This window comes from Palaemon carinicauda, chromosome 17 (assembly GCF_036898095.1).
Source record: "Palaemon carinicauda isolate YSFRI2023 chromosome 17, ASM3689809v2, whole genome shotgun sequence".
In the NCBI taxonomy this organism is placed as follows: Eukaryota; Metazoa; Arthropoda; class Malacostraca; order Decapoda; family Palaemonidae; genus Palaemon; species Palaemon carinicauda.
In genome coordinates, this window is record NC_090741.1 from 69,070,892 (window position 1) to 69,098,200 (window position 27,309).

Sequence of the window (27,309 nt, forward strand, 5' to 3'; positions counted from 1 at the left end):
AGAGGAGAGCGGTGACGAGGATCCTGGTGGTACAGGCAAGCCCAGCTTGTGTGTATGAGTAGGAGAGGGACAAAATGGATCCTCCAACAGGGTTGCCTATGTACAGGGAGAAATGGCAGTCTCAACTCTAAGGTTTTAAGTATGGGAATGAGGGGGGAGGGCATTTGCAATGCCTTGATTGGAGATACCTCCAGAAGTGAAAAGTCATCCTGTATAAAATCAGCTATACAGTACGGTATAGGGCTTACCACTCAATACACTAGAGGGAGGAGAGGGAGATCTATGCATTTCTGAATAACCAGGGACCAAAGATACTGGTACTGGATCCTGCTCAGGGAGGGTAGTGGGCATAGCCAAGGGATCTGTCACAAGCATCGACTGTGGCACATGTTCTATATTAGGTGATAATACTGTACATTTATAAAATTATGATCATCAATAATTATCATTATGGCCACCGTCCTCTGTAACTTGCACCGTCCTCTGTAACTTGAGCCTCAGAAGCCTCATGAAATGAAGGAACCGGGTGGGGGATAACTTTTGATGCAGAGAGGAGCTTAAACTTCTTACCATTGCTGGAAGAAGAGGAGGAAGAACTATCTCACTTAGTTTGTTTCTTGTACCTGGAACAATATCTCTCCCACTAGGAGGACAGCCAATCCATACAATACTCGTATGGAGATTCCACAGATCATCGTTTGTCATGGCATAAGGGGCAAAAAGAATGAGGATCGACATCAACCTGACTATGAAGATGCGACAAGGGCGACCATTAAGGCCGAGGCAAGATCACACAAGATCGCATGACACTACAGGCACTAGCTATTGGCAAGCATAATCGTAGCAAAAATAATGATAAGCACAATTAGTGAAAATAAAAAAAACTCTTATTATAACAGCAACCAGGATAGAAATGAGGCTTACTGCGCAACAACACACATCACTGCCAAGCAGCGGAGTTGCTAGGTAACCCAATTATTATGCAACCGAACCTTTTTTCTAATTGTCTGGTTGTAGAAAATGGAATCCATCCAAATGACTCAGAAGTTTGTATCCACATAGGAACAAACAGTTACCGTATTTATTTCATGTGAAATAAAGTTTATTTATTTAAAATATGAAGAAAATTGGGAATTTGGGGTCTACATTAGACAGACTTGCCATGTATTCTTATGAGAAAAATTAGTTTCCTATTTGCGATTTTGACATACATGGCCGATTTTATAAATTAATCATGAAGAGCAAGAGTTCACTGTATTGGGGTGGGAGCCTTTCTTAAATGAAACTCATCAGCAGTGGTCTACATGGCAATTGGAGAGCTTTCATTAAAAGCTGACATGCAGTGATCATTGGCGGAAATCCACTCTCCACCAAATACTGAAAAACTTGCCATTGCAGATCTGAGTTCTCTCAAAGGACCAAGCCAGTAGCATATACTTAGGAATTTCATTGATTGACAAATTCAATGAGGAGAGAAAAGTGCCATACAGTCTCTTCAGCATCATCTTGGATCTTATTAAGGATGACGATGGAGAAGACTCAAGTCTTCCTTTTCCTCCTCAAAGAATAAACTTGCTACTGAATGGGAGGTCAAGAGCTGTCTTTGGCAAATGGGGATGACTGCAAACAATCATGCTCCCAACAAGAAGTGCAGAGAGAGCATTGATCTAAAGCCAGTCTTACCATGAACAGGTTTCAGCCTCCCCCTTCTGCCCAGTATTTACAAGATTCCTGCTTCAATTCCATAATTGACATGAAGCCAACAAATAACCATTCACTTTGTAAAGAAAGAGAAAAAGATCAAACAACTTTTGGATAAGACAACAGCGTGTCTTTGATAGGAAAGTGGGCAGGATTACTCCCCTTGCTCATCAGCTGTTGTTAACTACCTCATGAAAGAATTTAATAGCTATTAAAATTATGCTGAAATCATACTAAAATCATTCATCATCATCATCTCCTCCTACGCCTATTGACGCAAAGGGCCTCGGTAAGATTTCGCCACTCATCTCATATCTTGAGCTTTTAAATCAATACTTCTCCATTCATCTCTTACTTCAGACACATATTTCTTAGCCATGTAGACCTGGGTCTTTCAACTCTTTTAGGGGCTTGTGGGGCCCAGTTGAAAGTTTGGTGAGCTAGAGTGGATATGAATGTGTTGAGGTGGTTTGGCCATGATGAGAGAATGGAAAATGGCTATCTGCTAAAGAAGGTGATGAATGCAAAAGTTGATGGGAGAAGTAAAAGAGGAAGGCCAAGGTTTGGGTGGATGGATGGAATGAAGGAAGCTCTGGGTGATAGGAGGATAGATGTGAGAGAGGCAAGAGAGCGTGCTAGAAATAGGAATAAATAGCGAGCGATTGTGACGCAGTTCCGGTAGGCCCTGCTGCTTCTTCCGGTGCCTTGGATGACCGCGGAGGTAGCAGTAGTAGGGGATTCAGTGTTATAAAGCTTCATCTGTGGTGGATAACGGGGGAGGGTGGGCTGTGGCACCCCTGGCAGTACCAGCCGAACTCGGTTGAGTTCCTTGTCAGGCTGGGAGGAACGTAGAGAGTAGAGGTCCCCTATTCTGTTTCATTTGTTTGATGTCGGCTACCCCTCAATATTGGGGGAAGTACCTTGGTATATGTATGTATGTATGTTTTAAGATAAAGCCATGAATAAGTAAGAAATAATAAAGCACTTTAATAAAGTTTCTTAGCTGTTCATTAACTTGCACTATGGTAAAGCTGTATTGGAGACAGTGGTGGGGATTTAGCAACAGCCAAGGAAGTAAACACTTTTTCACACTCTACCATTTCTAAATAAATCTACATAAATTTTATTGGTATTTTAATATCTCCTAGAACACCACATATATTAATGACTTGGAAAATGATTTACCTACAGATAATAGTCTTAAAATTTCTTATTCCCATGGTTTGGCGAGACAGGATTCGGTATCTTGAATGGTCGACACCTAAAACATTGACAGCAACATATATTTTTTGTTTGTAACCCTTACATAATGCTCCACCTAAGTCTCATAATCAGATATTGTCATTCTCTTTTTATTGCTTTTAAATTCCACGGGATTTGACATACTTCTACCGTACGGTTGAATTTTATCTTTTTACTTTTTAATATCAAAGTAACTAGAACTTTTGATGTCAAAGCCTTCAAACACCATATACTGTACATAGACAAAGCCTTACCATTACCTTCAACCTTTCCGTGATAGGAATTTATTTCAGTTTTATATTCTTACAGCTAGATATACTACTGTACACCTGAAACTCTGTTCCTCTTTCCAGATTCCATAACTTAAAAAAAAACACTGAAAATAATCAGTTAAATCACAGAGCAATGTGTTGTAGGTCCACATACCTCAGCATTTGCAAGGTAACTGACTAGGAATGACCAGGTATGCTCACTCACCACATCCAGCCAATCCCTCTTACCATAAATAATTAAGTGGAAAAAGCAGATTTACAAAAATTTCCCTATAGTAACATTAACAGAGATATGGCCATTAGCTGGGCAAACGCAACAAATAAACTAAAATCGCTTCACCTTTTTTTCATTGCTCCTGTCTGATCTTATTTTTAGTAAAACCTAATACTATCAAATCCATCCTGAACTACACACATACTGCCTTGACAGACAATGCATATCTTGAGCATTTTAACTTGAACCAACTAAACAACCTCTGTGAGACGACATACCCTGAACATTGAGTTGAAATTTTGATACAACCACACTAATATCAAAAGCCTGATAAAGGGCACAAAAAAATCCTCTAAAGTAAGACTACCGAGACATTACCTGAACATTTGACAAAGCGACAACAAGCTTTCCAACATAGCTGTAGCAGGCCATGCACAGTAGCACAATGGTAATTGTTGATATAAAGGAAGGCTCGTCATACAAACCCTCTACTAATCCTCTAATTTCTCCTTTTGTCAACCATCTTGTATTTTCCAATATAGTACGTGTAGTACAATGAATGTTGGACAACACATTGAAATAATAATAATTAGTATTATGACACCAGCAAAAATCTTCATTTAGTTTTTCTTTAATATTTTTAGGACAATTCAAAAACCTCTTCATCTAACAGAAAAGAAAAATACTTATCTTAATGAAAAATAATTAAATACTTACATGATAATCCTTCATGGCTTCAATAATCTTTATTTCAAACTCTTCCTTTGTCAACCATTCCGAACTGCTCAAGTTCCTTAAAAATGTCAATAATAAAACAGCATGAATACAAACTATTACTTTAGAATAAAATTAATTTTCAATACGATAAAGATAAAATACAAAACATAAAAGTATTAAAGAATTTCTTAGTAATACAGTATTTCTAAAGATACAAATCTGTATTCTCTGCATCACCTACCAGAAGCATAGGAAACGGACCATTCCATATTAAAAGAAGAGTACTGGACAGTACACCAGAAAGGCCCTTTGAGCTAATATTACACAAGAGAGTCCCAGATGTATCAGAAGATTTAGAGATAAATTTTATTGCCCATCATGAATCAGTGATGATGCTTTAGTTGCTATTACTATCATTAAAACTACCTCTAAACCTGAAAATCTAGTCCTTTATGGGAAAGTGATTGTACCAACTGTGATTGATTGATTTAGAGTTCTCTGGCATCCTGACATCAAAGGTCATTGATGCTGATATTTATTTTAAATAAGGATTAAAAAAATATTCAATTTAAAACCACAAAAACAAAGATGTCCTTATACAATTTAAATAGCTTTCAGAAGACCTGTTTCTGGAATAAATCTAAAAATACCAGTAACATGGTACACCACATCCTGCCCAAGAATCTTGGCATAGATGAACCTGCCATCCTCACCTCGAGCCTCAAACAGATAGCTATTTCTTACGGTGCTAAAAGAGGGGCATTCAGTCAACAAATGCCTCACTGTGAAGGATACCAAACAGTAATTGCAATTAGGCTGGTGTTGGCCAGTCATCAGAAACTTGTGTCAACAGTGTGTGACCAATGTGGAGACGACAAAAGTAGTCTCCCACTTTCAGAGAATCATGTTATACCTCCAAGGAGATATAACATTTGTTATTTCTCTATCTTATTACCAACTAAACTACCTCAATGCTGTTGCCAATTATCATAAAATAAATTCTTAATACTGTACTAGGTGAAAAATCATTACAGAGGATGGGATACCTTCCTGGTAGCAATTCAGCAGCAGCAGTCTTTGCAAGTAAATCAGCCTTCTCATTTCCAGACACACCTACATGTGCCGGAACCCAGCAACATCAAACTCTCATACCTCTCAGCCTAATAATAAAAAGCCACTCTAAAATTCTTAAAACTAAAGAGTTACAAGAATTAAAAACTTCTAGAGCTTGTCGGACACTTCTTGCATCACTAAAAAAAGGTAAAATTGTCCTCCTCTTTTAATGTTATTTTTTCAATAGCAGTAAGTATGCCATATAGTTCAGCAGTACCAACTGTGATGTATGGATAAGAGTTGTAGGGAATGAAAGTGACTGAGATTAAAGCCATAAGAGTGAGAATGTGTGTGTGAAGAATGAATTAACAGCTAGAGTGGATATAAATATGTTGAGGTGATTTGGCCATGTAAAGAGGATGAAAAATGGTTATCTGCTGAAGAAGGTGATGAGTGCAAGAGTTGAATGGAGAAGTACAAGAGAAAGTCCAAGGTTTAGATGGATGGAAGAAGAACACCCTCGGGGACAGGACAGATGTGATAAAGAGGCAAAAGAGTTTCCTAGGAATGGCGAGCGATTATGAAGCAGTTCTGACAGGCATTGCTGTTATAAGGTGACCGCTGAGGTAGCGGCAGTAAAGGAGTCAGCATATGAAGCTTCATTTGTGGTGGAAGATGGCGGGGAGGGTGGGTATATGGCACCCTGGCAATACCTTGTCAGGCAAGGACGAAAAAAGAAAAAGTCCCCCTTTTCTTTATTTTTGCTGTTGCCTAAACCCAAAATTGAAGTAAGTGCCAAGATAGATGGCAACTAGCCCAAGGGCCTATGAGTGCAAAAGTAGCCCAGTGGAGAAGAGAACTAAAGAGTAAAGAATAAACTACTAAAGATAAATAAAAAGATATGTATATACATATACACATATTATATATGGTCAGTGGTACCTCAGATTAGGAGTTCAGTTAGTTCTTGGGAGCGAGCTTGCAACCTAAAATGCTCATATGAATAAAAAAAATTACCCAAATGCTCATATACGTTAAAAAAATTTACCATAAGAATTAATGAAAATGCACTAAATATATTCCACACATCATAAATACATAAATTATATACACTCACTCATTCCTAAATGTTCGTAATGTTATATAAAGAGCAAATCATAGTCCCCAACATAAAAAATTAACATAAAATGTTATTTTCCTTAGTAAAATAAATTTTTGAATATACTTACCCGGTGATCATGTAGCTGCAGCTCTGCTGCCCGACAGAAAAAACCTAAGGGCGGGATACACCAGCGATCGCTATACAGGTGGGGGTGTACAACAACAGCGCCATCTGTCAAGTAGGTACTCCAGTACTTCTTGTCAACAAAGAACCAATTTTCTCCTCGGTCCACTGGGTCTCTATGGGGAGGAAGGGAGGGTCCTTTAATTCATGATCACCGGGTAAGTATATTCAAAAATTTATTTTACTAAGGAAAATAACATTTTTCAATATTAATCTTACCCGGTGATCATGTAGCTGATTCACACCCAGGGGGGTGGGTGGAGACCAGCATACATGTTAACATTAGAAGCTAAGTATCCCGTATTTCATTTTAGCAGTTATTCAAAATAACAGACATAAAATTAATAAGTACCTGGTAAGGAAGTCGACTTGAACCATTACTCTGCCTTTTTAAGTACGTCTTCCTTACTGAGCCTCGCGATCCTCTTAGGATGCTGAGCGACTCCTAGGTGCTGAAGTATGAAGGGCTGCAACCCATACTAAAGGACCTCATCACAACCTCTAATCTAGGCGATTCTCAAGAAAGAATTTGACCACCCGCCAAATCAACCAGGATGCGAAAGGCTTCTTAGCCTTCCGTACAACCCAAAAACAACAATAAAAAGCATTTCAAGAGAAAGATTAAAAAAGGTTATGGGATTATGGGAATGTAGTGGTTGAGCCCTCACCTACTACTGCACTCGCTGCTACGAATGGTCCCAGGGTGTAGCAGTTCTCGTAAAGAGACTGGACATCTTTAAGGTAAAATGATGGGAACACTGACTTGCTTCTCCAATAGGTTGCATCCATTACACTCTGCAGAGATCGGTTCTGTTTGAAGGCCACTGAAGTAGTGACAGCTCTAACTTCATGTGTCCTTACCTTCAGCAAAGCATGGTCTTCCTCATTCAGATGAGAATGGGCTTCTCTAATCAAAAGCCTGATGTAATAAGAGACTGCGTTCTTCGACATCGGTAAAGAAGGTTTCTTAATAGAACACCATAAAGCTTCTGATTGTCCTCGTAATGGCTTCGTACGTCTTAAATAGTACTTAAGAGCTCTTACTGGGCAAAGTACTCTCTCTTGTTCGTTTCCAACCAAACTGGACAGACTTGGAATTGCGAACGATTTGGGCCAAGGACGAGAAGGGAGTTCGTTTTTAGCTAAAAAACCAAGCTGTAAGGAACATGTAGCCATTTCAGATGTAAATCCTATGTTCCTGCTGAAGGCGTGTATCTCACTGACTCTTTTAGCTGTTGCTAAGCAAACGAGGAAAAGAGTCTTCAAAGTGAGATCTTTAAAATGATATTTTCATAATAAAATAAATTTTTGAATATACTTACCCGCTGGTTATATAAAAGAGCTGAAGTCCCTGACGCCAGGGCAGAAAATTCAAATCTCGCGCTATCGAAGATACGCCAGGTGTACCAACCGCACCCTAGCGGTAGAACAGGTGGAACTACACACCAACTCCAGTTCTTCCATGCCTCATAGCCATACCATAGGTAGTCTCTAGAGGGGAGGAGGGAGGGTGTTAAATTTATATAACCAGCGGGTAAGTATATTCAAAAATTTATTTTATTATGAAAATATCATTTTTAAATATAAAACTTACCCGCTGGTTATATAAAAGAGCTGATTGACACCCCTTGGTGGCGGGTCAGAGACAGCTACATACAGAAAATTCACTTAAGGGTTACATACAATAAACTTAAGCAGTTCTCACCTGATAAGGAAGCTGACAGCAATGATACTCTGCCTCATTTCGTCCGCTATCCTTAAGAGATCCAGTAATCCACTCGGGCTGAAAATCTCTAGGAGCTGTCAAACGGTACAAACACCTATAACATGACAGGACCTCAACAAATACCCTTGTTCCGGGTGCACTCAAGGAACAAAATGACCACCTAGCCAAATCAAAGATTGCGGAAGACTGACGCCCAATCTCCACAAACAACCATAAAAAACGAGTTCCAAGAGATAGAAAAGGGGTATTAGGAAAAAAGGGAACGTAGTGGTAGATCATTCACCTACTATCGCATTAGCAGCTATAAAAGGACCCAACGTAAAAAGGTCCTCATAGCGAGTCTGAACATTCTTCAAATACAGTAATGGGATGCAAAAACAGACTTACTTCTCCAAAATGTTGTATCCATCAGACTTTGCAGAGAACGGTTCTGTTTAAAGGCCACTGAAGTCGCTACCGCTCTGACTTCATGTGTCTTGACTTTGAGGAGCCTCTGATCCGACTCATCACACTGAGCATGAGCTTCTCGAATCAACAATCTAACGAAAAAAGACAAGGCATTCTTGGACATGGGCATCGAGGGTTTCCGAACTGCACACCACAGAGCGTCTGAGTTACCTCTCAGATTCTTAGTTCTGTCCACATAACAACGTAGAGCTCTAACTGGACAGAGAACCCTTTCCAATTCATCGCCAGCCAAATCCGAAAGGTTAGAAATCTCGAAGGATTTGGGCCATGGTCGAGAAGGGTTTTCGTTCTTGGCCAGAAACCCCAGTTGCAAAGAACAAATGGCTTTCCCATTACGAAAACCAATGTTCTTGCTTAAAGCGTGAACTTCACTAACTCTTTTCGCAGTGGCGAGGGTAACTAGAAAAAGGGTTTTCAAGGTTAAGTCCTTAAATGAAGCCGAGTGTAAAGGCTCAAATCTGTCACTCATGAGAAATTTAAGGACAACATCCAAATTCCAGGCGATGGGAGCCGTTTGAATCATCTTGGTCGTATCAAAAGACCTAAGTAAATCTCGTAGATCCTTATTATCAGAAAGGTCTAGGTTCCTGTGTCGAAAAACCGTCGCCAACATACTCCTGTAACCTTTAATAGTTGATGACGAGAAGTTATGCTTAGTTTTAAGGTCCAAGAAAAAATCTGCTATTTGGGAAAGCGATGTACTGGAAGAGGAAATCGCGTTAGTTCTACACCATTCCCTGAACAACTCCCACTTGGACTGATACACCTTGATGGTTGAAGACCTTCTTGCCCTTGCAATTGCCTTGGCTGCCTTCTTCGAAAATCCTCTAGCTCTAGCGAGTTTTTCGATAGTCTGAAGGCAGTCAGACGTAGAGCTCGGAGGTTTTGATGATTTCGGGCCAAGTGAGGTTGTCTGAGAAGATCGGGTCTCATGGGAAGGCTTCTCGGGACATCCACCATCCATTCCAGTACCTCTGGAAACCAGCTCCTTGACGGCCAGAACGGAGCTATCAGTGTCATTCTGGTCTCCTCGTGTGAAACGAACTTCTGAATCACTTTGTAAAGGATCTTGAACGGAGGAAAGGCATAAACCTCCATGTGTGACCAGTTCATCAGAAAAGCGTCTATGTGAAAAGCTTCGGGATCTGGAACCGGAGAGCAATAACACTCTAGTCGTTTGGTCTTCGCGGTGGCAAAGAGATCCACGAGAGGTCGACCCCATAACCGCCACAGACTCTTGCAGATGTCCGGGTGCAGAATCCATTCTGTGGAGAGAACCTGACCTTTCCTGCTGAGTCTGTCTGCGCTCACATTGTTGACTCCCTGGATGAACCGCGTCAAAAGAGTCACCTTCCTTTCCTCCGCCCAGATGAGGAGCAGTCTTGCAATCTCGAACAGAGGCCAAGAGTGGGTCCCGCCTTGTTTCGCAATATAGGCCAGAGCTGTCGTGCTGTCCGAATTGACTTGGACTACCTTGCCCCTGATCTGCTTTTCGAAGCCGATGAGAGCCAGATGAATAGCTAAAAGCTCTTTTTGATTGATGTGGAGAGAGGTTTGCTCTACCGTCCAAGTCCCCGAAAGTTCCTGCTTCTCTAGAGTGGCTCCCCACCCCGAGTTGGAGGCGTCGCAACACAACACGAGGTTTGGGTTCCTCTGAAGTAAAGACAAGCCTTCTTTCAGTCTGGGCTCGTTGTTCCACCATTGAAGATGAGACTTGATGGAAGTCGAGATGGGAATGCAATCCCTGTCGAGGCTGTCCCCTTTCTTCCAATGGCGGTTGAGATGAAACTGAAGAGGACGCAAGAACAACTTCCCCAGGGTCACGAACTTCTCTAACGACGAGAGAGTCCCCAGAAGGCTCATCCAATCTCTGACGGAGCAAAGATCTCTCTTCAGGAACGTTTGTACTTTTAGGAGGGCTGCTTGGATTCTCACCGACGACGGAAAAGCCCGAAAACTCCGACTGTGAATCTCCATCCCCAAATAAAGAATCTCCTGGGATGGAATGAGTTGTGATTTTTTCAAGCTCACCAGGAGACCCAGTTCTTTGGAGAGATCCAAAGTCATCTTGAGGTCCTTCAAACAACAATCGGCTGAGGAGGCTCTTATCAGCCAATCGTCCAGATACAGAGAGGCCCTGATTCCCCTCGAATGCAGCATGCTTGCCACGTTCAGCATGATCTTGGTGAACAATAGAGGAGCCGTGCAAAGTCCGAAACAAAGAGCCCTGAACTGGAAGACCTTGTTTCCGTCCATGAACCTCAGATAACGTCTGCAGCTGGGATGAATCGGAAGGTGGAAATAGGCATCCTGAAGATCTAAAGAGACCATCCAATCGTCCTTCCTCACAGCTGCCAGAACTGTTTTCTGAGTCTCCATGGTGAACGTCGAGTTTTGGACGTAACCATTGAGCACACTTACGTCCAGAACCGGTCTCCACCCCCCGGAACTCTTGGGTACTAGAAAAAGGCGGTTGTAAAACCCCGGAGACGTAACATCTTGCACTTCCTCTATTGCTCGTTTCTCTAATAAAAGAGACATCTGTAGAAGCATGGCTTGTTTCTTGGGACCCTCTCTGTATTTGGGCGAAAGATCCACTGGATCTGTGACTAAAGGAGGATTGGTCAGGAAGGGGATCTTGTAGCCTTCCTTTAACACCTGGACGGACCAGGGGTCCGCTCCATTCCTCTCCCAAGCCTCCCAAAAGTGAGTCAACCTGGCCCCCACTGCTGTCTGAAGGAGAGGGCAGTCAGACTTTACCTCGGCCGGACTTGCCCCCTCTGCCTCTAGGTTTCCTTCCTTCTGGTTTAAAAGAGCCTCTCCCAGAGGGCTTCCCACGAAAGGACTGAAGACGAAACCCAGAAGAAGATTCCTTAGGTTTTCGAGAGGAGAAAGACGGAGGCAAAACTTTCCTAGTCGAATGAGTAACTAAGTCATGTGTGGCCTTCTGAGTGAGAGCAGTAGCCACCTCGCCCACTAATTCCTGAGGAAATAAAGAATTAGACAAAGGTGCGAAAAGAAGGCCTGTCTTCTGATAGGGAGACACTCCTGCGGAGAGGAAGGAGCACATCGTGGCCCTTTTCTTGAGAATTCCAGCTGTAAACAAGGCAGCAAGTTCGTTGGAGCCATCTCTCACACCTTTGTCCAAGCAGGACATCAAATGAACCAAACCACTAGTGTCCGTTTCCGTCATATCAGAGACCCTCTTACTCAAAGCCCCCAAAGCCCAGTCCAAAAAATTAAAAACTTCAAAGGCCCTGAAAAGACCTTTAAGCAAATGGTCGAACTCTGGAATGGACCACCAAATCTTCGTCTTCCTTAAGGCAAGACGACGAGAAGCATCTACCAAACTTGAAAAATCCCCTTGTGCAGAAGAAGGAAAACTCAAGCCCAACACTTCACCAGTCTCATACCACACACTAGATTTAGAGGCTAACCTAGCGGGAGGAAAGGCAAAGGCCGTCTTGCCAAAAGCTTTCTTGGAGTCCAACCAAGAACCCATTAACTTTAAGGCCCGCTTAGAAGATCGAGAAAGAACCATCTTGGTGTAAACTGGAACCTTAGTAGCTTTACCTAAGATGAATTCAGAAGGCGGAGAACGAGGGGCCACAGGGGTAAAAGAATCCGGGAAAATTCCAGTCAAAATAAGCATAAACTTGCGAAGGTCCACAGCATGCTGATAATGCTTCTCCTCCTCATTCTCAGAGACTTCCTCAATAGGATTATCCTCATCCGACTTTTCCTCTGGTTCGTCTTCTGGCAGTGCAGCAACAGCTGCAGCCTGAACCGAAGGAACAACGTCTGGATGGGACTGCCTGTCAAGGCCAACATCTGAGTCAATTTGGTGGGGAGAAGTAGAAGAAGATTGATGCGAAACACGGACATGTAGACGATCATCCTCAACCAACAACTGCTTAGACCGCTTAGAATTCAACTGTTGTTGAACAGAAGAACGCTTGAAATCAGAAGGTAACTGTTGAAGATCGCCGCGAGGTCGCGTAAAGTCCGAGGACTGTTGCTGCGAGCGATCAAAGGAGTCAGGATGTCGCCGCTGTAAACCAATGTTTTGACGCGCCGCGTCCAAAAGTTGTTGCCGCGGGCGATCCACTACTTCAAATTGTTGCCGCGTCTCGTCCACTTGTCGACGCCGACGCTCTTCCCCGCGACCAGAAAACGCAAACTGGTCAACCAAAACTCTCTGACGCGACTTATCAAAATCAACCTGGCGTTGAACACTGTGAATGGGAGACCGTCTAAGTGATAACTCGTCAAGGCCATATACCATCGAACGTTTGTGCGATAACTGGTCTGACATCGAACGCCCAGACACAACGCCAACACTTGGTTGATAAGAATCCATCAACGACGAGAGTTGTTCCTTCATAGACAAAAGCGCAGTCCATTTCGGATCAACAGAACTCCTAGAAGGAAGATTCGCACTAATGTCACCACGCATTTCAGGGGAAGAAAGCCAATCCGATGGAAGAGGAGGTGCATGAATAGTTACAAGGTCCGAATCGGAAGGAATCATATCCGCACGAACACGGTGATCTGAACGTTTGGCCGGAGTGCAAGCGCTGGGAGAACGGAAACGTTCCGGTGAACCCCACGAACTACATCCTGGCCGCACAGGCGATTCCCGACGCTGTGTGTTTTGACGCGCCGCGTGCAAATCAACATGGGAGCGTTTAAGCGGTCTCGACGCTCGCCGCCAGATCTCACTCCCCGACCCTTCATCGGAAGACGGGGATAACGTATGAACCTCACCTTTCCTACGATGAGGGTGAACGACCTGAGCTACGGCAACAGGAACGTTCGAGGGGACGTCTGCACGATTGATGATGCTTCTCGTTCCCTTAAGCCGTTCGACATTACTTCTCCCATGGGTTCGAGAGCTCGAAAGAGGTCTAAGGCTAGGTGAACGACAAGATCGTGCCGACGCACCCTCCGCAACACTAAACACATTATCAACACTTGTCACAACACCGAGAGAGTCACGATTCTTCGGTACCACATCAGACACTCGAGTCGACGCACCTTCCGCAACACTAACCACATTATCAACACTTGTCACAACACCGAGAGAGTCACGATTCTTCGGTACCACATCAGACACTGAAACACTTTCCACAGTTCCGATAGGATCACGGTTTTTCAATACCTTTAACTCTGAAAAGATAGTATTTCTATCGGCTGCTAAGGACTCAACTTTCTCACCAAGAGACAAAATAGCAGTAAACATGTCCTTCATAGTAGGTTCCTGATCTACCACCACAGGGGAAGGAACAGGATTAGGAACAAGTAAATTAGGAAAGGTTCTATCCACAGATCGGGAAGAACTACGCCTAAGTCTATCTCTCTCTAATCTCCTAACATAACGATCGTAAGTACCAAAATCATCATTAGTTAAGGAAAGACACTCATTACACCTATCATCTAATGAACAAAATTTACCCCTACATTTTACACAAATAGAATGAGGATCAATAGATCCATTAGGAAGTCGTGTACGACAACCCTCACTAACACACCTACGCTGAGCAGGGGAGGAGTCGGCCATTTTAAAGTTAACGTGAGAGACCGACAAGCAAAAAGTAAGGGAAAAAACAATAAAGAAAATCTCAAACAAAAAGATTTCAAGATAAGAACCAAGGAAAATTAATCAACGATAGCTTAAACTCAAAAAAGAACGTTGTACATCACCAAACAACTTCCCAAGAGAGTAAAAACACGAGAGCGAACTTCTGTATGTCAGTCAGCTATGACGGCAGAGAGAAGAACTGGAGTTGGTGTGTAGTTCCACCTGTTCTACCGCTAGGGTGCGGTTGGTACACCTGGCGTATCTTCGATAGCGCGAGATTTGAATTTTCTGCCCTGGCGTCAGGGACTTCAGCTCTTTTATATAACCAGCGGGTAAGTTTTATATTTAAAAAGAGGCTGATTGAAGCGGTTCGAACCTTGCTGACATCAGGAACCTTAAAACCACGTCTAAGTTCCAACCTGGTGTGGCTAACCGACGCTCCTTTGAGGTCTCAAAAGACTTAAGGAGGTCCTGTAGATCTTTGTTGTTGGAAAGATCTAAGCCTCTGTGGCGGAAGACTGCTGCCAACATGCTTCTGTAACCTTTGATCGTAGGAGCTGATAGGGATCTTACCTTCCTTAGGTGTAAAAGGAAGTCAGCTATCTGCGTTACAGAGGTACTGATTGAGGATACTGAATTCGCCTTGCACCAGCTTCGGAAGACTTCCCATTTTGACTGGTAGACCTTGAGAGTGGATGTCCTCCTTGCTCTGGCAATCGCTCTGGCTGCCTCCTTCGAAAAGCCTCTAGCTCTTGAGAGTCTTTCGATAGTCTGAAGGCAGTCAGACGAAGAGCGTGGAGGCTTGGGTGTACCTTCTTTACGTGCGGCTGACGCAGAAGGTCCACTCTTAGAGGAAGAGTCCTGGGAACGTCCACTAGCCATTGCAGTACCTCGGTGAACCATTCTCTCGCGGGCCAGAGGGGAGCAACCAACGTCAACCTTGTCCCTTCGTGAGAGGCGAACTTCTGCAGTACCTTGTTGACAATCTTGAACGGGGGGAACGCATAAAGGTCTAGATGGGACCAATCCAGAAGAAAGGCATCTACGTGAACTGCTACTGGGTCCGGGATCGGTGAGCAATAATTCGGGAGCCTCTTGGTCATCGAGGTAGCGAACAGATCTATGGTGGGCTGACCCCACAGGGCCCATAGTCTGTTGCAAACATTCTTGTGAAGGGTCCATTCTGTAGGGATGATCTGACCCTTCCGGCTGAGGCGGTCTGCCATGACATTCATGTCGCCTTGAATGAACCTCGTTACAAGCGATATCTTTCGATCTCTTGACCAGGTGAGGAGGTCCCTTGCGATCTCGAACAACGTCCTCGAATGAGTCCCTCCTTGCTTGGAGATGTACGCCAAGGCTGTAGTGTTGTCGGAGTTCACCTCCACCACCTTGCCTAGAAGGAGGGACTTGAAGCTTCTCAAGGCCAGATGAACTGCCAGTAGCTCCTTGCAGTTGATGTGTAGTGCTCTTTGATCCGGATTCCACGTGCCCGAGCATTCCCGACCGTCCAGTGTCGCACCCCAGCCCGTGTCCGATGCGTCCGAGAAGAGAAGGTGGTCGGGGGTCTGAACAGCCAGTGGTAGACCTTCCTTGAGAAGAATGCTGTTCTTCCACCAAGTCAGTGCAGACTTCATCTCTTCGGATATAGGAACTGAGACCGCTTCTAGTGTCATGTCCTTTCTCCAGTGAGCAGCTAGGTGATACTGAAGGGGTCGGAGGTGGAGTCTCCCTAACGCGATGAACTGGTCCAGCGATGAAAGCGTCCCTATTAGACTCATCCACTGTCTGACTGAACATCGGTTCCTTTTCAGCATGCTCTGGATGCATTCTTGGGCTTGACTGATTCTGGGGGCCGACGGAAAAGCCCGAAAAGCTTGACTCCGAATCTCCATACCTAGATAGACTATAGTTTGGGATGGAACGAGTTGGGACTTTTCTATATTGACCAGGAGACCCAATTCCTTGGTCAGATCCATAGTCCATTTGAGATTCTCCAGACAGCGACGACTTGACGCAGCTCTTAAAAGCCAGTCGTCCAAATAGAGGGAGGCTCTGATGTCTGCTAAATGTAGGAATTTGGCAATATTCCTCATCAGTTTGGTAAACACTAGAGGTGCCGTGCTTAGGCCAAAGCACAGGGCTTGGAACTGGTAAACCACCTTCCCAAAGACGAACCTTAGGAAAGGTTGGGAATCTGGATGGATGGGGACGTGAAAGTACGCATCTTTTAGGTCTAACGAGACCATCCAGTCTTCCTTCCTGACCGATGCTAGCACCGACTTCGTCGTCTCCATGGTGAACGTCTGCTTGGTGACAAAGACATTTAGAGCACTGACGTCTAGCACCGGTCTCCACCCTCCTGTCTTCTTTGCTACTAAGAAGAGACGGTTGTAGAAGCCCGGGGATTGATGGTCCCGGACTATGACTACCGCTCCCTTTTGTAGCAAGAGAGACACCTCTTGCTGTAAAGCTAGCCTCTTGTCCTCCTCTCTGTACCTGGGAGAGAGAGGTCGATGGGAGTTGTTGCTAGAGGGGGCTTGCGCAAGAATGGAATCCTGTACCCCTCTCTGAGCAACTTCACAGACTGTGCGTCTGCACCCCTGTTCTCCCAGGCCTGCCAGTAGTTCTTGAGCCTGGCTCCCACTGCTGTCTGGAGAAGATGGCAGTCAGACTCTGCCTTTTGAGGACTTGGAACCCTTCTTCTTTTTGCCACGTTGACTATCGGCACGGGTACCTCCTCTGCTGGAGGTTCTGCCACGAAAGGGCGGAATGAACCTAGACGCTGGTGTGTCCATCCTAGGTCTAGGCACGGAAGGTAAAGCTGTGACTTTACGTGCGGATGACGCCACCAGGTCATGGGTATCCTTCTGGATCAACGAGGCGGCAATTCCCTTGATCAGCTCCTCAGGAAAGAGACACTTGGATAGCGGAGCAAACATCAGCTCTGACCTCTGACATGGTGTGATCCCCGCCGACAAGAAGGAGCAAAGGTGATCTCGCTTCTTGAGAACTCCCGACACAAACGAAGCCGCAAGCTCGCCAGACCCATCCCGAATGGCTTTGTCCATGCATGACATGATGAGCATGGCAGAGTCCTTATCCGAAGGGGAGGTCTTTCTGCTTAACGCTCCCAAACACCAGTCCAGAAAGTTGAAGATCTCAAACGCTCGGAAAACTCCCTTTAAAAGATGGTCCATATCCGAAAAGGTCCAGCAAATCTTGGAGCGTCTCATAGCCAGTCTGCGGGGAGAGTCTACCAGACTTGAGAAGTCGCCCTGGGCAGAGGCAGGAACTCCCAAGCCGAGATCTTCTCCCGTGGCATACCAGACGCTAGATTTGGAAGCAAGCTTGGTCGGTGGAAAGATGAAGGATGTCTTCCCAAGTTGCTTCTTGGCCTGCAACCACTCTCCCAGTACTCTCAAGGCTCTCTTGGATGAGCGCGCAAGTACGAGCTTCGTAAAGGCAGGAGCTGCTGACTGCATGCCTAAAGCGAACTCAGAGGGAGGTGAGCGTGGGGCTGCAGACACAAACTGGTCCGGATACAACTCCTTAAACAGGGCAAGGACTTTCCTAAAGTCTAAGGAGGGAGGCGAAGTCTTGGGTTCCTCTATGTCGGAGTGTTGATCGTCCAAATGCGCAGCTTCGTCGTCATCAGAAATTCCTTCATCCGAATGCTGAGGAGGAAGCGGCAAAGGAGGAGAAGAAAGCTGAACGGCTGGATCCGGCAGCACGGGTGCATGCGTAGCTGCACTGGATCCAACATCATGCCGCTGCTGGTCAGTCTGAGAGCTGGCAACAACAAAAGCGGAGTGGTGGTGCGTGGTGGGGACTGCCGTGGGTTGCGGAGACTGCCGCATTGCGTCAAAACACGGCAGCTTGACAGCACCTTCCCACTGCTGATGCGGTAGCTCACGCATGTCAACGGAGGGTGCCGCACGTCGGCTAACGTCAACATGCGTCTGGCAGGGTCGACTGCGCATCGGTGGTGGAGCTCTCACAGCCGGAGTGTGGGAGCAGGCAGCCGCAGTGTCTGCTGAGCGCACAACCGTGGCAGGTTGTAGGTTAACGGGTGCAGCGTCAACCTTCTCAGCACGATACTCCTGCATGAAGGAAGCTAGCTGAGTCTGCATAGACCACTTAGGGTCTACAGTGGTTGGTGCGGCAACAGACGGAGTGATTGCCTGCTGCGGAACCACTCTACCTCTCTTGGGAGGTGTGCAGTCTTCGGAAGACTGCGGCGAGTCCGAACTGACCCAGTGGCTACACCTGGGCCGTTGGACTCGCTCGGAAGGGACCTTGCGCTTGAGAGGTCGTGAGACCTTAGTCCAGCGTTTCTGACGAGAAACTTCTTCCACAGACGAGGAATGAATGGGCCCACTCGTCTGTTTGTGGGTGGGACGATCTCTGCAAGATACGTCCGCAACCACTGAGGGTACATCTGTACGCTGATCAAGGCCTGTCGAACCCTTTGGTCCTTCGACATTGCTTCTCCCCTGGGCTTGGGAGCTTACAAGAGGTCCCGGACTGGGAGGACGACTGGCACGAACAGATGCACCCTCATGCGTAACACTGACACTGACACTTTTCACAGCACTTGCACTCACTACACTTCCCACTGCACTTTTCTCCTTCAACTCTTTGACGTCGGCCAAGAGTTGATTGCGGTCATTCGCTAATGACTCGACTCGGTCACCAAGAGCCTGAATGGCACGCATCATGTCCGCCATCGAGGGTTGATGAGAGCTAGTAGAAGGGTCGGGTGTCACCACTACAGGGGAAGGAATAGGTTGTGGGGCATGGGGAGAGGAAAAATCAAAAGAGCGAGACGAACTCCTCCTGATCCTATCCTTCTCTAGCCTACGTGCATTCTTAAGGAATTCATTAAAATCGAATTCCGAAAGCCCAGCGCATTCCTCACATCGATCTTCCAATTGACAGGCTTTACCCCTACAATTGGAACAAACGGTGTGAGGATCTATAGAGGCCTTCGGAAGACGCCTAGAACAGTCCCTAGCGCTACACTGCCTGTACTTGGGGACTTGAGTAGGGTCAGACATCTTGAATTAGTCAAAGGGGGGTATCCAAAATCTATCCAAGTCGTCAACAAATAATCCAAAATCTAATCAATAAAGCTTGATAAGGTAATGATAATAACTCCTGTACAGCGAAAGCTAATATCTAGAGAGAATACATCACCAAAAAGCGTGAAATCAACTCCAGAAACAACAGCGTATCAAGTAGGTCTTGCCGGTGGCACGACAGAGAGAAAATTGGTTCTTTGTTGACAAGAAGTACTGGAGTACCTACTCGACAGATGGCGCTGTTGTTGTACACCCCCACCTGTATAGCGATCGCTGGCGTATCCCGCCCTTAGGTTTTTTCTGTCGGGCAGCAGAGCTGCAGCTACATGATCACCGGGTAAGATTAATATTGAAAATTAATAATTCACAAAAAAGAATAGAAATATAATAACAAATTAACTCAAATTTTACCTTTGAGGGAGTTGTGGCTGGCGTGAGAGACAAGAGTCGAGGAGGAGGAAGAGGGAGATTCTTCCACCATCAGAACTTCTGGTAAAATATCCGTTCTCCCCCTTGAATATTTATGAGCATTCTGCTTCGCTCCCATAATGATGGGAATGAAACCACTAATCGACAATTCAAACCAATAAATATAAGAAAAAGATTAACAACCTTTAGATAGGATGCAACAGCAGCATATATGTAATCCTTGAGGCCAAAGCCAAAAGTGAAAAGCCTTTTACAGGAAAGTGGCCAGGGCTAGTTGCCTGCGCTCACCACCTGTCATTAAGTACTTTGTTAATGAATTCAACAGCCATTCCAGTGCCACTGAAGACATTAACTATTTCAAAGGATGGAAAGCTTGTAAACACACAAAAACAAACTAACTCTCTTCTTTTAAGTATTACGAGTGTAAAAAAATAATACAAAATGTGAGTTCCTTATCTGCTGATAACCTGAGGATTCATGAGGCACATGCACTGTGCTATCAAACAGTAGACTATTTTCTTTAGATAAACTGTACACTGAGAACAATTTTAGGCTAATTATAAGTAAGGGGTTTGTTGTGAAACAAACACATATTAACAATCATTCTTATATGCGAATATATCAGTAAGAAACATGATTATACTGCTATACTTACAGAGATTTATCCTTGTCCAAAGCAACATTGTAATGGCTCATCCTACTTGCAAAGTGATCCAGTTCCCTAACTCTTTCAGTTATGTCCTTCAAATAAAATAAAATTAATTAATCACTAATTTACATGCCTGGGTACAAAATTTTCTACATGTTTAATCATGTGACATAACTTGACTACAAAAGAAGTATTTTTTCCTTCCTCCAATTAAACCTACTAATGCTAACAGCTGTATTTCTTTACTTACTAAAAGCAAAAGTGTTCTTAATTAGCAAAATGTTATTTTCCTTAGTAAAATAAATTTTTGAATATACTTACCCGATGATCATATAGCTGCAGCAGGGATGCAGCTATATGATCATCGGGTAAGTTTGATATTGAAAAAAATAAAATAAAAAACTTATGCATTATGCATATGTGCTATTTTATGACAAAAAAAAATAGTAAGGAAAGTTTGCAGTTGCTGTCCACACCCAAATAACATGCAGTTTTATCCTTCAAATATAATCTCTCTTCTAAAAATAGACACAGCACCCATATATTTTTGTAGCATAAAGTTAAACATATTACAAAATTGCGTGAGTGCTCAAGTTTCTGCTCATCAGAATGTATGAAAAATACTTGTATAATAAACATTTAGTTTTCATGTCAAATTGTTGGCAAAATTTTAACTTTTAATTTTCTATAATTCACGATATAAAGATTTTGTCTATCAAAAATTTTTCTTTTTTATAAAGTTGTTAAGAGATGATTGATAGTGAATAAAAAAAATTACGCCTTAAAAATGTTGAAATAACTTCCATATGGAGACAATCAAAACCTCTCAAACAATATTTAGTTAATAATCAACCAATCTATTACAGTGTTTGATTAATAACTAACAAATCTTTTACGGTGTTTAATTAACAACTTTTACAAAGCAAGGAAACAAGCTTCCATCTGGCATAGCAATACTTTTGACAAAGCACTGCTCAGAATTGTGCCTTATAATGAAATTCATGTAGTGATGGGCATTATACCCTTCAAAATATTAGTTTAATAAATAAGGGCAAGGACTGGGTGAGACTGGATAGAGAACACACTCATAATTGTACTTACATGGTTATTGCAATTACTTTATGAAAGGTGTTTAACTTACTGATTAGATCTGTGTATAACTGGCCAGCATTTATGAACATGGAATGGTGAAAGATAATATGTTTTTTACATTAATATATGTTCATTCAAGAACAAAACAAAATGAATGCATAATGGCTTTAATAAACGTAAACAGAATTTTCAAAATTCCTTGAATGCAACACAGGCCTATGAAACAGAATTAATATAAGCTCTCACTCATATTCAATCTCTAAACAAAAGCCTTTCAAACAGTAAAAATTATTCGAAAATAATTATTATCTATCATCAAATTAATATACACACCTACCTATAGTCAATTTCTTTTAGAGATGCAGATTTGCACCAACTCGCAGCGGTGCCCTTTTAGCTCGGAAAGGTTTCCTGATCGCTGATTGGTTGGGCGAGATAATTCTAACCAATCAGCGATCAGGAAACTTTCCCGAGCTAAAAGGGCACCGCTGCAAGTCGGTGCAAATCTGCCTCGATAAAAGAAATGGACTATAGTTAGAAAGCGATGTCATGCAGAGAAGCTGAATTGAATCATGGGATTCTCAAAATACCATTCAAGACATTCACCCTGATATCTTCATTTGAAAATAGAAAAAAGCTACCAAGAATATACACAAAAGTTGAATAATCTTTGTGCATTATATAATCCTACATGATAGGAGAGTTTTAGTCATGCGGGCTAATGTTTTGGAGGAGGTCCCAGCCATTTATTATTATTATTATTACTATCCAAGCTACAACCCTAATTGGAAAAGCAAGATGCTATAAGCCCAGGGGCTCCAATAGGGAAAAATAGCCCAGTGAGGAAAGGAAATAAGGAAATAAATAACTGAAGAGAACAAATTAACAATAAATCATTCTAAAATAAGTAATGTCAAAAGAGATATATCATATATAAACTATTAACAACGTCAACAACAAAAATGTCATATATAAACTATAAAAAGACTCATGTCCGTCTGGTCAACAAAAAAGCATTTGCTCCAACTTTGAACTTTTGAAGTTCTACTGATTCAACAACCCGATTAGGAAGATCATTCCACAACTTGGTAACAGCTGGAATAAAACTTCTAGAGTACTGCGTAGTATTGAGTCTTATGATGGAGAAGGCCTGGCTATTAGAATTAACTGCCTGCCTAGTATTACGAACAGGATAGAATTGTCCAGGGAGATCTGAATGTAAAGGATGGTCAGAGTTATGAAAAATCTTATGCAACATGCATAATGAACTAATTGATCGACGGTGCCAGAGATTAATATCTAGATCAGGAATAAGAAATTTAATAGACCGTAAGTTTCTGTCCAACAAATTAAGATGAGAATCAGCAGCTGAAGACCAGACAGGAGAACAATACTCAAAACAAGGTAGAATAAAAGAATTAAAACACTTCTTCAGAATAGATTGATCACCGAATATCTTAAAAGACTTTCTCAATAAGCCAATTTTTTGTGCAATTGAAGAAGACACAGACCTTATATATTTTGCAGGCTGAAATTGACAGTGAAATTCTTCAACAGTTAAACACTCTCCCAAGCCCACCAGTGTAGGGTTGACAATGATTTCATTCAAAACATTTTCACCTTAAGAGTTTAGATCTACCATTTACCTCTGATTAGCTGTACCTTCAAATCCTTCAACTTCTATCCATAACAAAATAAATTGCAAAGATTGAAATATCAAGAAAAATACACATACAGTACTAGGTATAAAACCTATTACACTATCAAGAGAAGATATCTATCCTCAAAATTAAAGAGGTAAAGATGGAGGGAAAAAAAAGAATACAATAAAGAAGGGTAAAAAATCACAAACATTATCATAAAATACAGCTCTACTTCAGACAGCCTCTAGTGATGATTAGTCTTCATCCTGAATAGGTCTGAGGTGAAGTACAGTATACAACAATTTGAACTACATCCAAACATTTTATTCACTGAACCATAGAAGCTAAAAGGCACTGAATCTTGTCTTCTGTCTGGTAAAAAAAAAAAAAAAAAAAGAGTATTTCCTATGTCCCCATCCCTCTCAAAGTCAGATTTCCAGCTCAGTACAACAGGAAAAGTCAATGAAGCTGCTGACTAAATTCTTTCAGCGTAAATTTTGTCATGAGTCCTTATTCTAAATAGGTGCTAAACCTTGTCTTGTATCTCTGTACCATCAGAACATCTGGCGTGTGAGTTCTATTAAGCCCTTGAAGGGCAGTACTTTGCCCAAGTAAGAAAAGATCAAACAGCTGAGAGCTCTATGAAGCACCATAACTGGACCTGCTTCAGCCAGACGTAAGTGGTTATTTTTGTACATCGTAACAAAGTACATCGTTAATTGCCTGCAGGTGAAGCGCCGTAAGTCTTTTTTTATGTATGTAGGAAATGCCTCCTATAAATTGACATACAGTGTATGTTTCCTACAAATAAAAGATATACTGTACCTATAAACTCTTACACCTGTTATCATTCCCTTAAATCTAACTGTTTATAAACAATAAAAATGCAATTATGGTACATTGCACATGAATAAATAGATACAAAATCAACGTGCCAACCTGGAAACATGTACACCTTCATAAAGATTCAAAATGACGGCATTAGACCTGGTGTTGTCTGTCTTTACACTTCTTATATCTTCTGAGAGGGGGGTCTCTCTCTCTCTCTCTCTCTCATGTAACTTTAATATAAGGCAAAAATTTTACCTACATTGAAAATTGTCTTATGTCTCTTGAAAGCACGTAATAGCGTAGGGCTGGATTTTATTGTATTGATATTTCTAAAGTATTACCAGTGTGTATTCAGGAAGTAAGCATGATTGCACCACTGCTAAAGCACATTGGGTATAAGACAAAATTATCCTTATCAACATATATTTGAAGTTCTTTGTGACAATACTTCTAATTCTTATGGACCTGAGTTTTCAAAAATTCCTCATAAATCTCAGTTGACGCTTCTATATTTTTTCATATTTACCAGAATTATTTTTTTTTCTATCACAAATACTATTTAAGTTGAATTTAAAGTTTTCTTTTGAAAAACATTCAAGTAGTACCTTAACCCCTTGTTTATCAAAAAAAAATTCTGCACCGATTTCTGACAAAACTAATTATCACAGACCTGAATTTTGCTTCATTTCCTCAAGGACCTCAGTTTATTTAATATGTTTTTATTTCACTCAAATGCCTTTTTGTTTCCCAAATAACATTTCTTAGCTTGATTGAAGGTTTTATTTTACTGCTTAGAGCTTTACTGTTTACAATTGGATTCAATTTACAATGGAAATCTATACAAATGATTATAGCTTTGCATTGAATAGTTGCCATTAAAATCATTGGTATTCATGTTTAGATTCATTGTTACTGTAACGTACATGTAGTTTTTAACTAGGTAGTTAATTACTGAACTAAAAAGAAAATTAATCACAGAGTATAATAGAAAAGGAATGCTACAGATTACTACATTAAATAAGATAAAAAGTAATTATGATATCTAAGAATAGTTATTTCCTCAGAGCTGGCCTATTCTTTACATATTCTCGTCTTTCCTCATACACCTGACAACAATGAGATACTGTACTTAACACTTCTTCACCCAAGGGGTTAATTACTGTACTGCAATTTGTTCAATAAGTTCTTTATGCAACCATCCTTTACATTCAGATCTCCCTGGACAATTTTATCCTGTTCGTAATACTAGGCCGGCAGTTAATTCTAATAGCCAGGCTTTCTCCATCATGAGGTTCAATACTACACAGTATTCTAGAAGTTTTATTCCAGCTAATACCAAGTTGTGGAATGATCTTCCTAATCGGGTAGTTGAATCAGTAGAACTTCAAAAGTTCAAAGTTGGAGCAAATGCTTTTATGTTGACCAGGATGACATGAGTCTTTTTATTGTTTATAATGACATATCTGTTTTTGACGTTAATAGTTTATATAGGACATATCTGTTTTGACACTGTTACTGTTTTTATAATGATATATTGTTAATTTATTCTCATCATTTATTTATTTCCTTATTTCCTTTCCTCACTGGCTATTTTTCCCTGTTGGAGCCCTTGGGCTTATAGCATCTTGCTTTTCCAACTGCTAAGATGCACCTTCACTTATTACAAATTTACTTTAGTTATCATAAAACTAATTACTGTATGATGAGACTCATATTTTATTCCCAATTTAAATGAGAACTGTGGTGCCATAATGTAAAATGTTCAATACAATAATAGAATAATATATTAATAGCCAAAACAAATGACGTTAGATGATGGTGTAAAATTCCACACAGAAATAGTGGCAAATATACCATGAAAAATCTTGGACAAATTAAGGGATTTTGACGAAGGAAAAATCTATTACAGGGCAAGAGACCCGTGTCGCCCAGTGAAATGCTCCTAAAGCACCATTTCTAAGGTATATAACTGCTATATATTACCAGAGAAAAAATTGCATGGGAATGCCAGGTTGAACCCAGCTCGCTCACCTGTATAAGGAGTCGGTATAATACTGGGGCGCGATAAATCACAACCAGAGGTCTCGCACCATTTAGATATCTCCTGTCAAAATCCCCGAACAGCGAGGTGCCGTTCGACCTCGTACTACTACTAGACAACCCACGCCAGTGACGCCACTCCTTAAATAGCACGCAGTTTGTTAACCATATTTTGTGTTGTGTGTGAATTTCGCTGGTTTTTCTCTGGATTTACCTCAAGATGTCCGACTCCACTGTCACTACATCTAAGTTAAGTACCAGATCTATGAGTTTTGAGATTTTGGAGGGGGCCTTGTCCATTTTTGTTTATGTTCAGTTTTTTATTCACGACCTTGCTGGGTCTCTCTCGGGACAGGCTCCTTCCTCCTCTCTCTCTCTCGTTCGTTCTAACGATTTTCAATAAGTCCTCCATACTGATTGTTTCTCGTTGTGAACTTTATGGATCGCCACGGTTCACACACCGTATCAATTTTATATTGTCCGGCACCTGTTCCCCCCCAGGCGGGATCATTTAACATGGAGGAATTTTCTGACAAACTGTTTGCTCGTTTTGAGTCGATGCTATCGTCTCATACGAAGCAATCATACGAGAGGATAGCTTCTGTGGAGAGCCTAGTCCAAGGCCTCATGAGTTCGGGGCTACCACCTCCTCAACAGCAGTACCCCATTCCCGACACCTCCAAGCTTCCTTCTTTCAATAAGAATAACCCTTGGAGGTTAGCATTGCATGCCCCCTTTTCGGAGGGTATGCTGTCAATCGAGGGTTTCGGTACACGGCCTCTTACGGACAACGAATTCTACCCGCCGGGTCTTGAATTCCCCTTCCCCGGCTACGCTCGCCTCACATTATATATACTCAGGGAAAAATTTCTTTTGATTCATTAGTTTTCTTTATATTTCTTAATTATATAAAATGAATTCTATTTAGTCAGGTATCATAGCTACATATTCTTCATTGCTACTTTGCGACGGTGGGACCACAGTAAGGCCACGTAGAACGGCATAATGTGGATTAATTTTTTTCTATTTAATATTTCAGGATAAGCGACAGTTGGAAATGTCGTAAGATGAAATGACGTAAAGCAGAGTACAACACTGCATTGCTATTTGTTAACAATTCACTGGCAGTTCTAGCACCACTGAAGACATACAGTATCACTTTTGTATAGGACGAAAGGCTTGTATGTATGTAGGAACAAAGAATGACATACAGGTGAAATAACAAGATGAAAATAAAGGTCAAAGACCAGACAGAATTATGTGACAAGTCTCATGTAGAACA

The 27,309-nt window shown here is 42.2% G+C and overlaps 1 protein-coding gene across 1 annotated transcript in view; it reads right to left on the reverse strand.

Annotated features, from left to right (window-relative positions):
• The window catches only part of LOC137656852 (small ribosomal subunit protein uS9m-like), a 104,661-nt gene that overhangs the window by 52,331 nt on the left and 25,021 nt on the right, over positions 1 to 27,309 (reverse strand). The window contains exons 5-6 of the mRNA XM_068391208.1: positions 20,428 to 20,513; positions 4,147 to 4,222 (exon numbers count right to left, since the gene is read on the reverse strand). Of these exons, the coding sequence (XP_068247309.1) occupies positions 4,147 to 4,222; positions 20,428 to 20,513 (162 nt within the window). The remainder of the gene's footprint in view (positions 1 to 4,146; positions 4,223 to 20,427; positions 20,514 to 27,309) is intronic.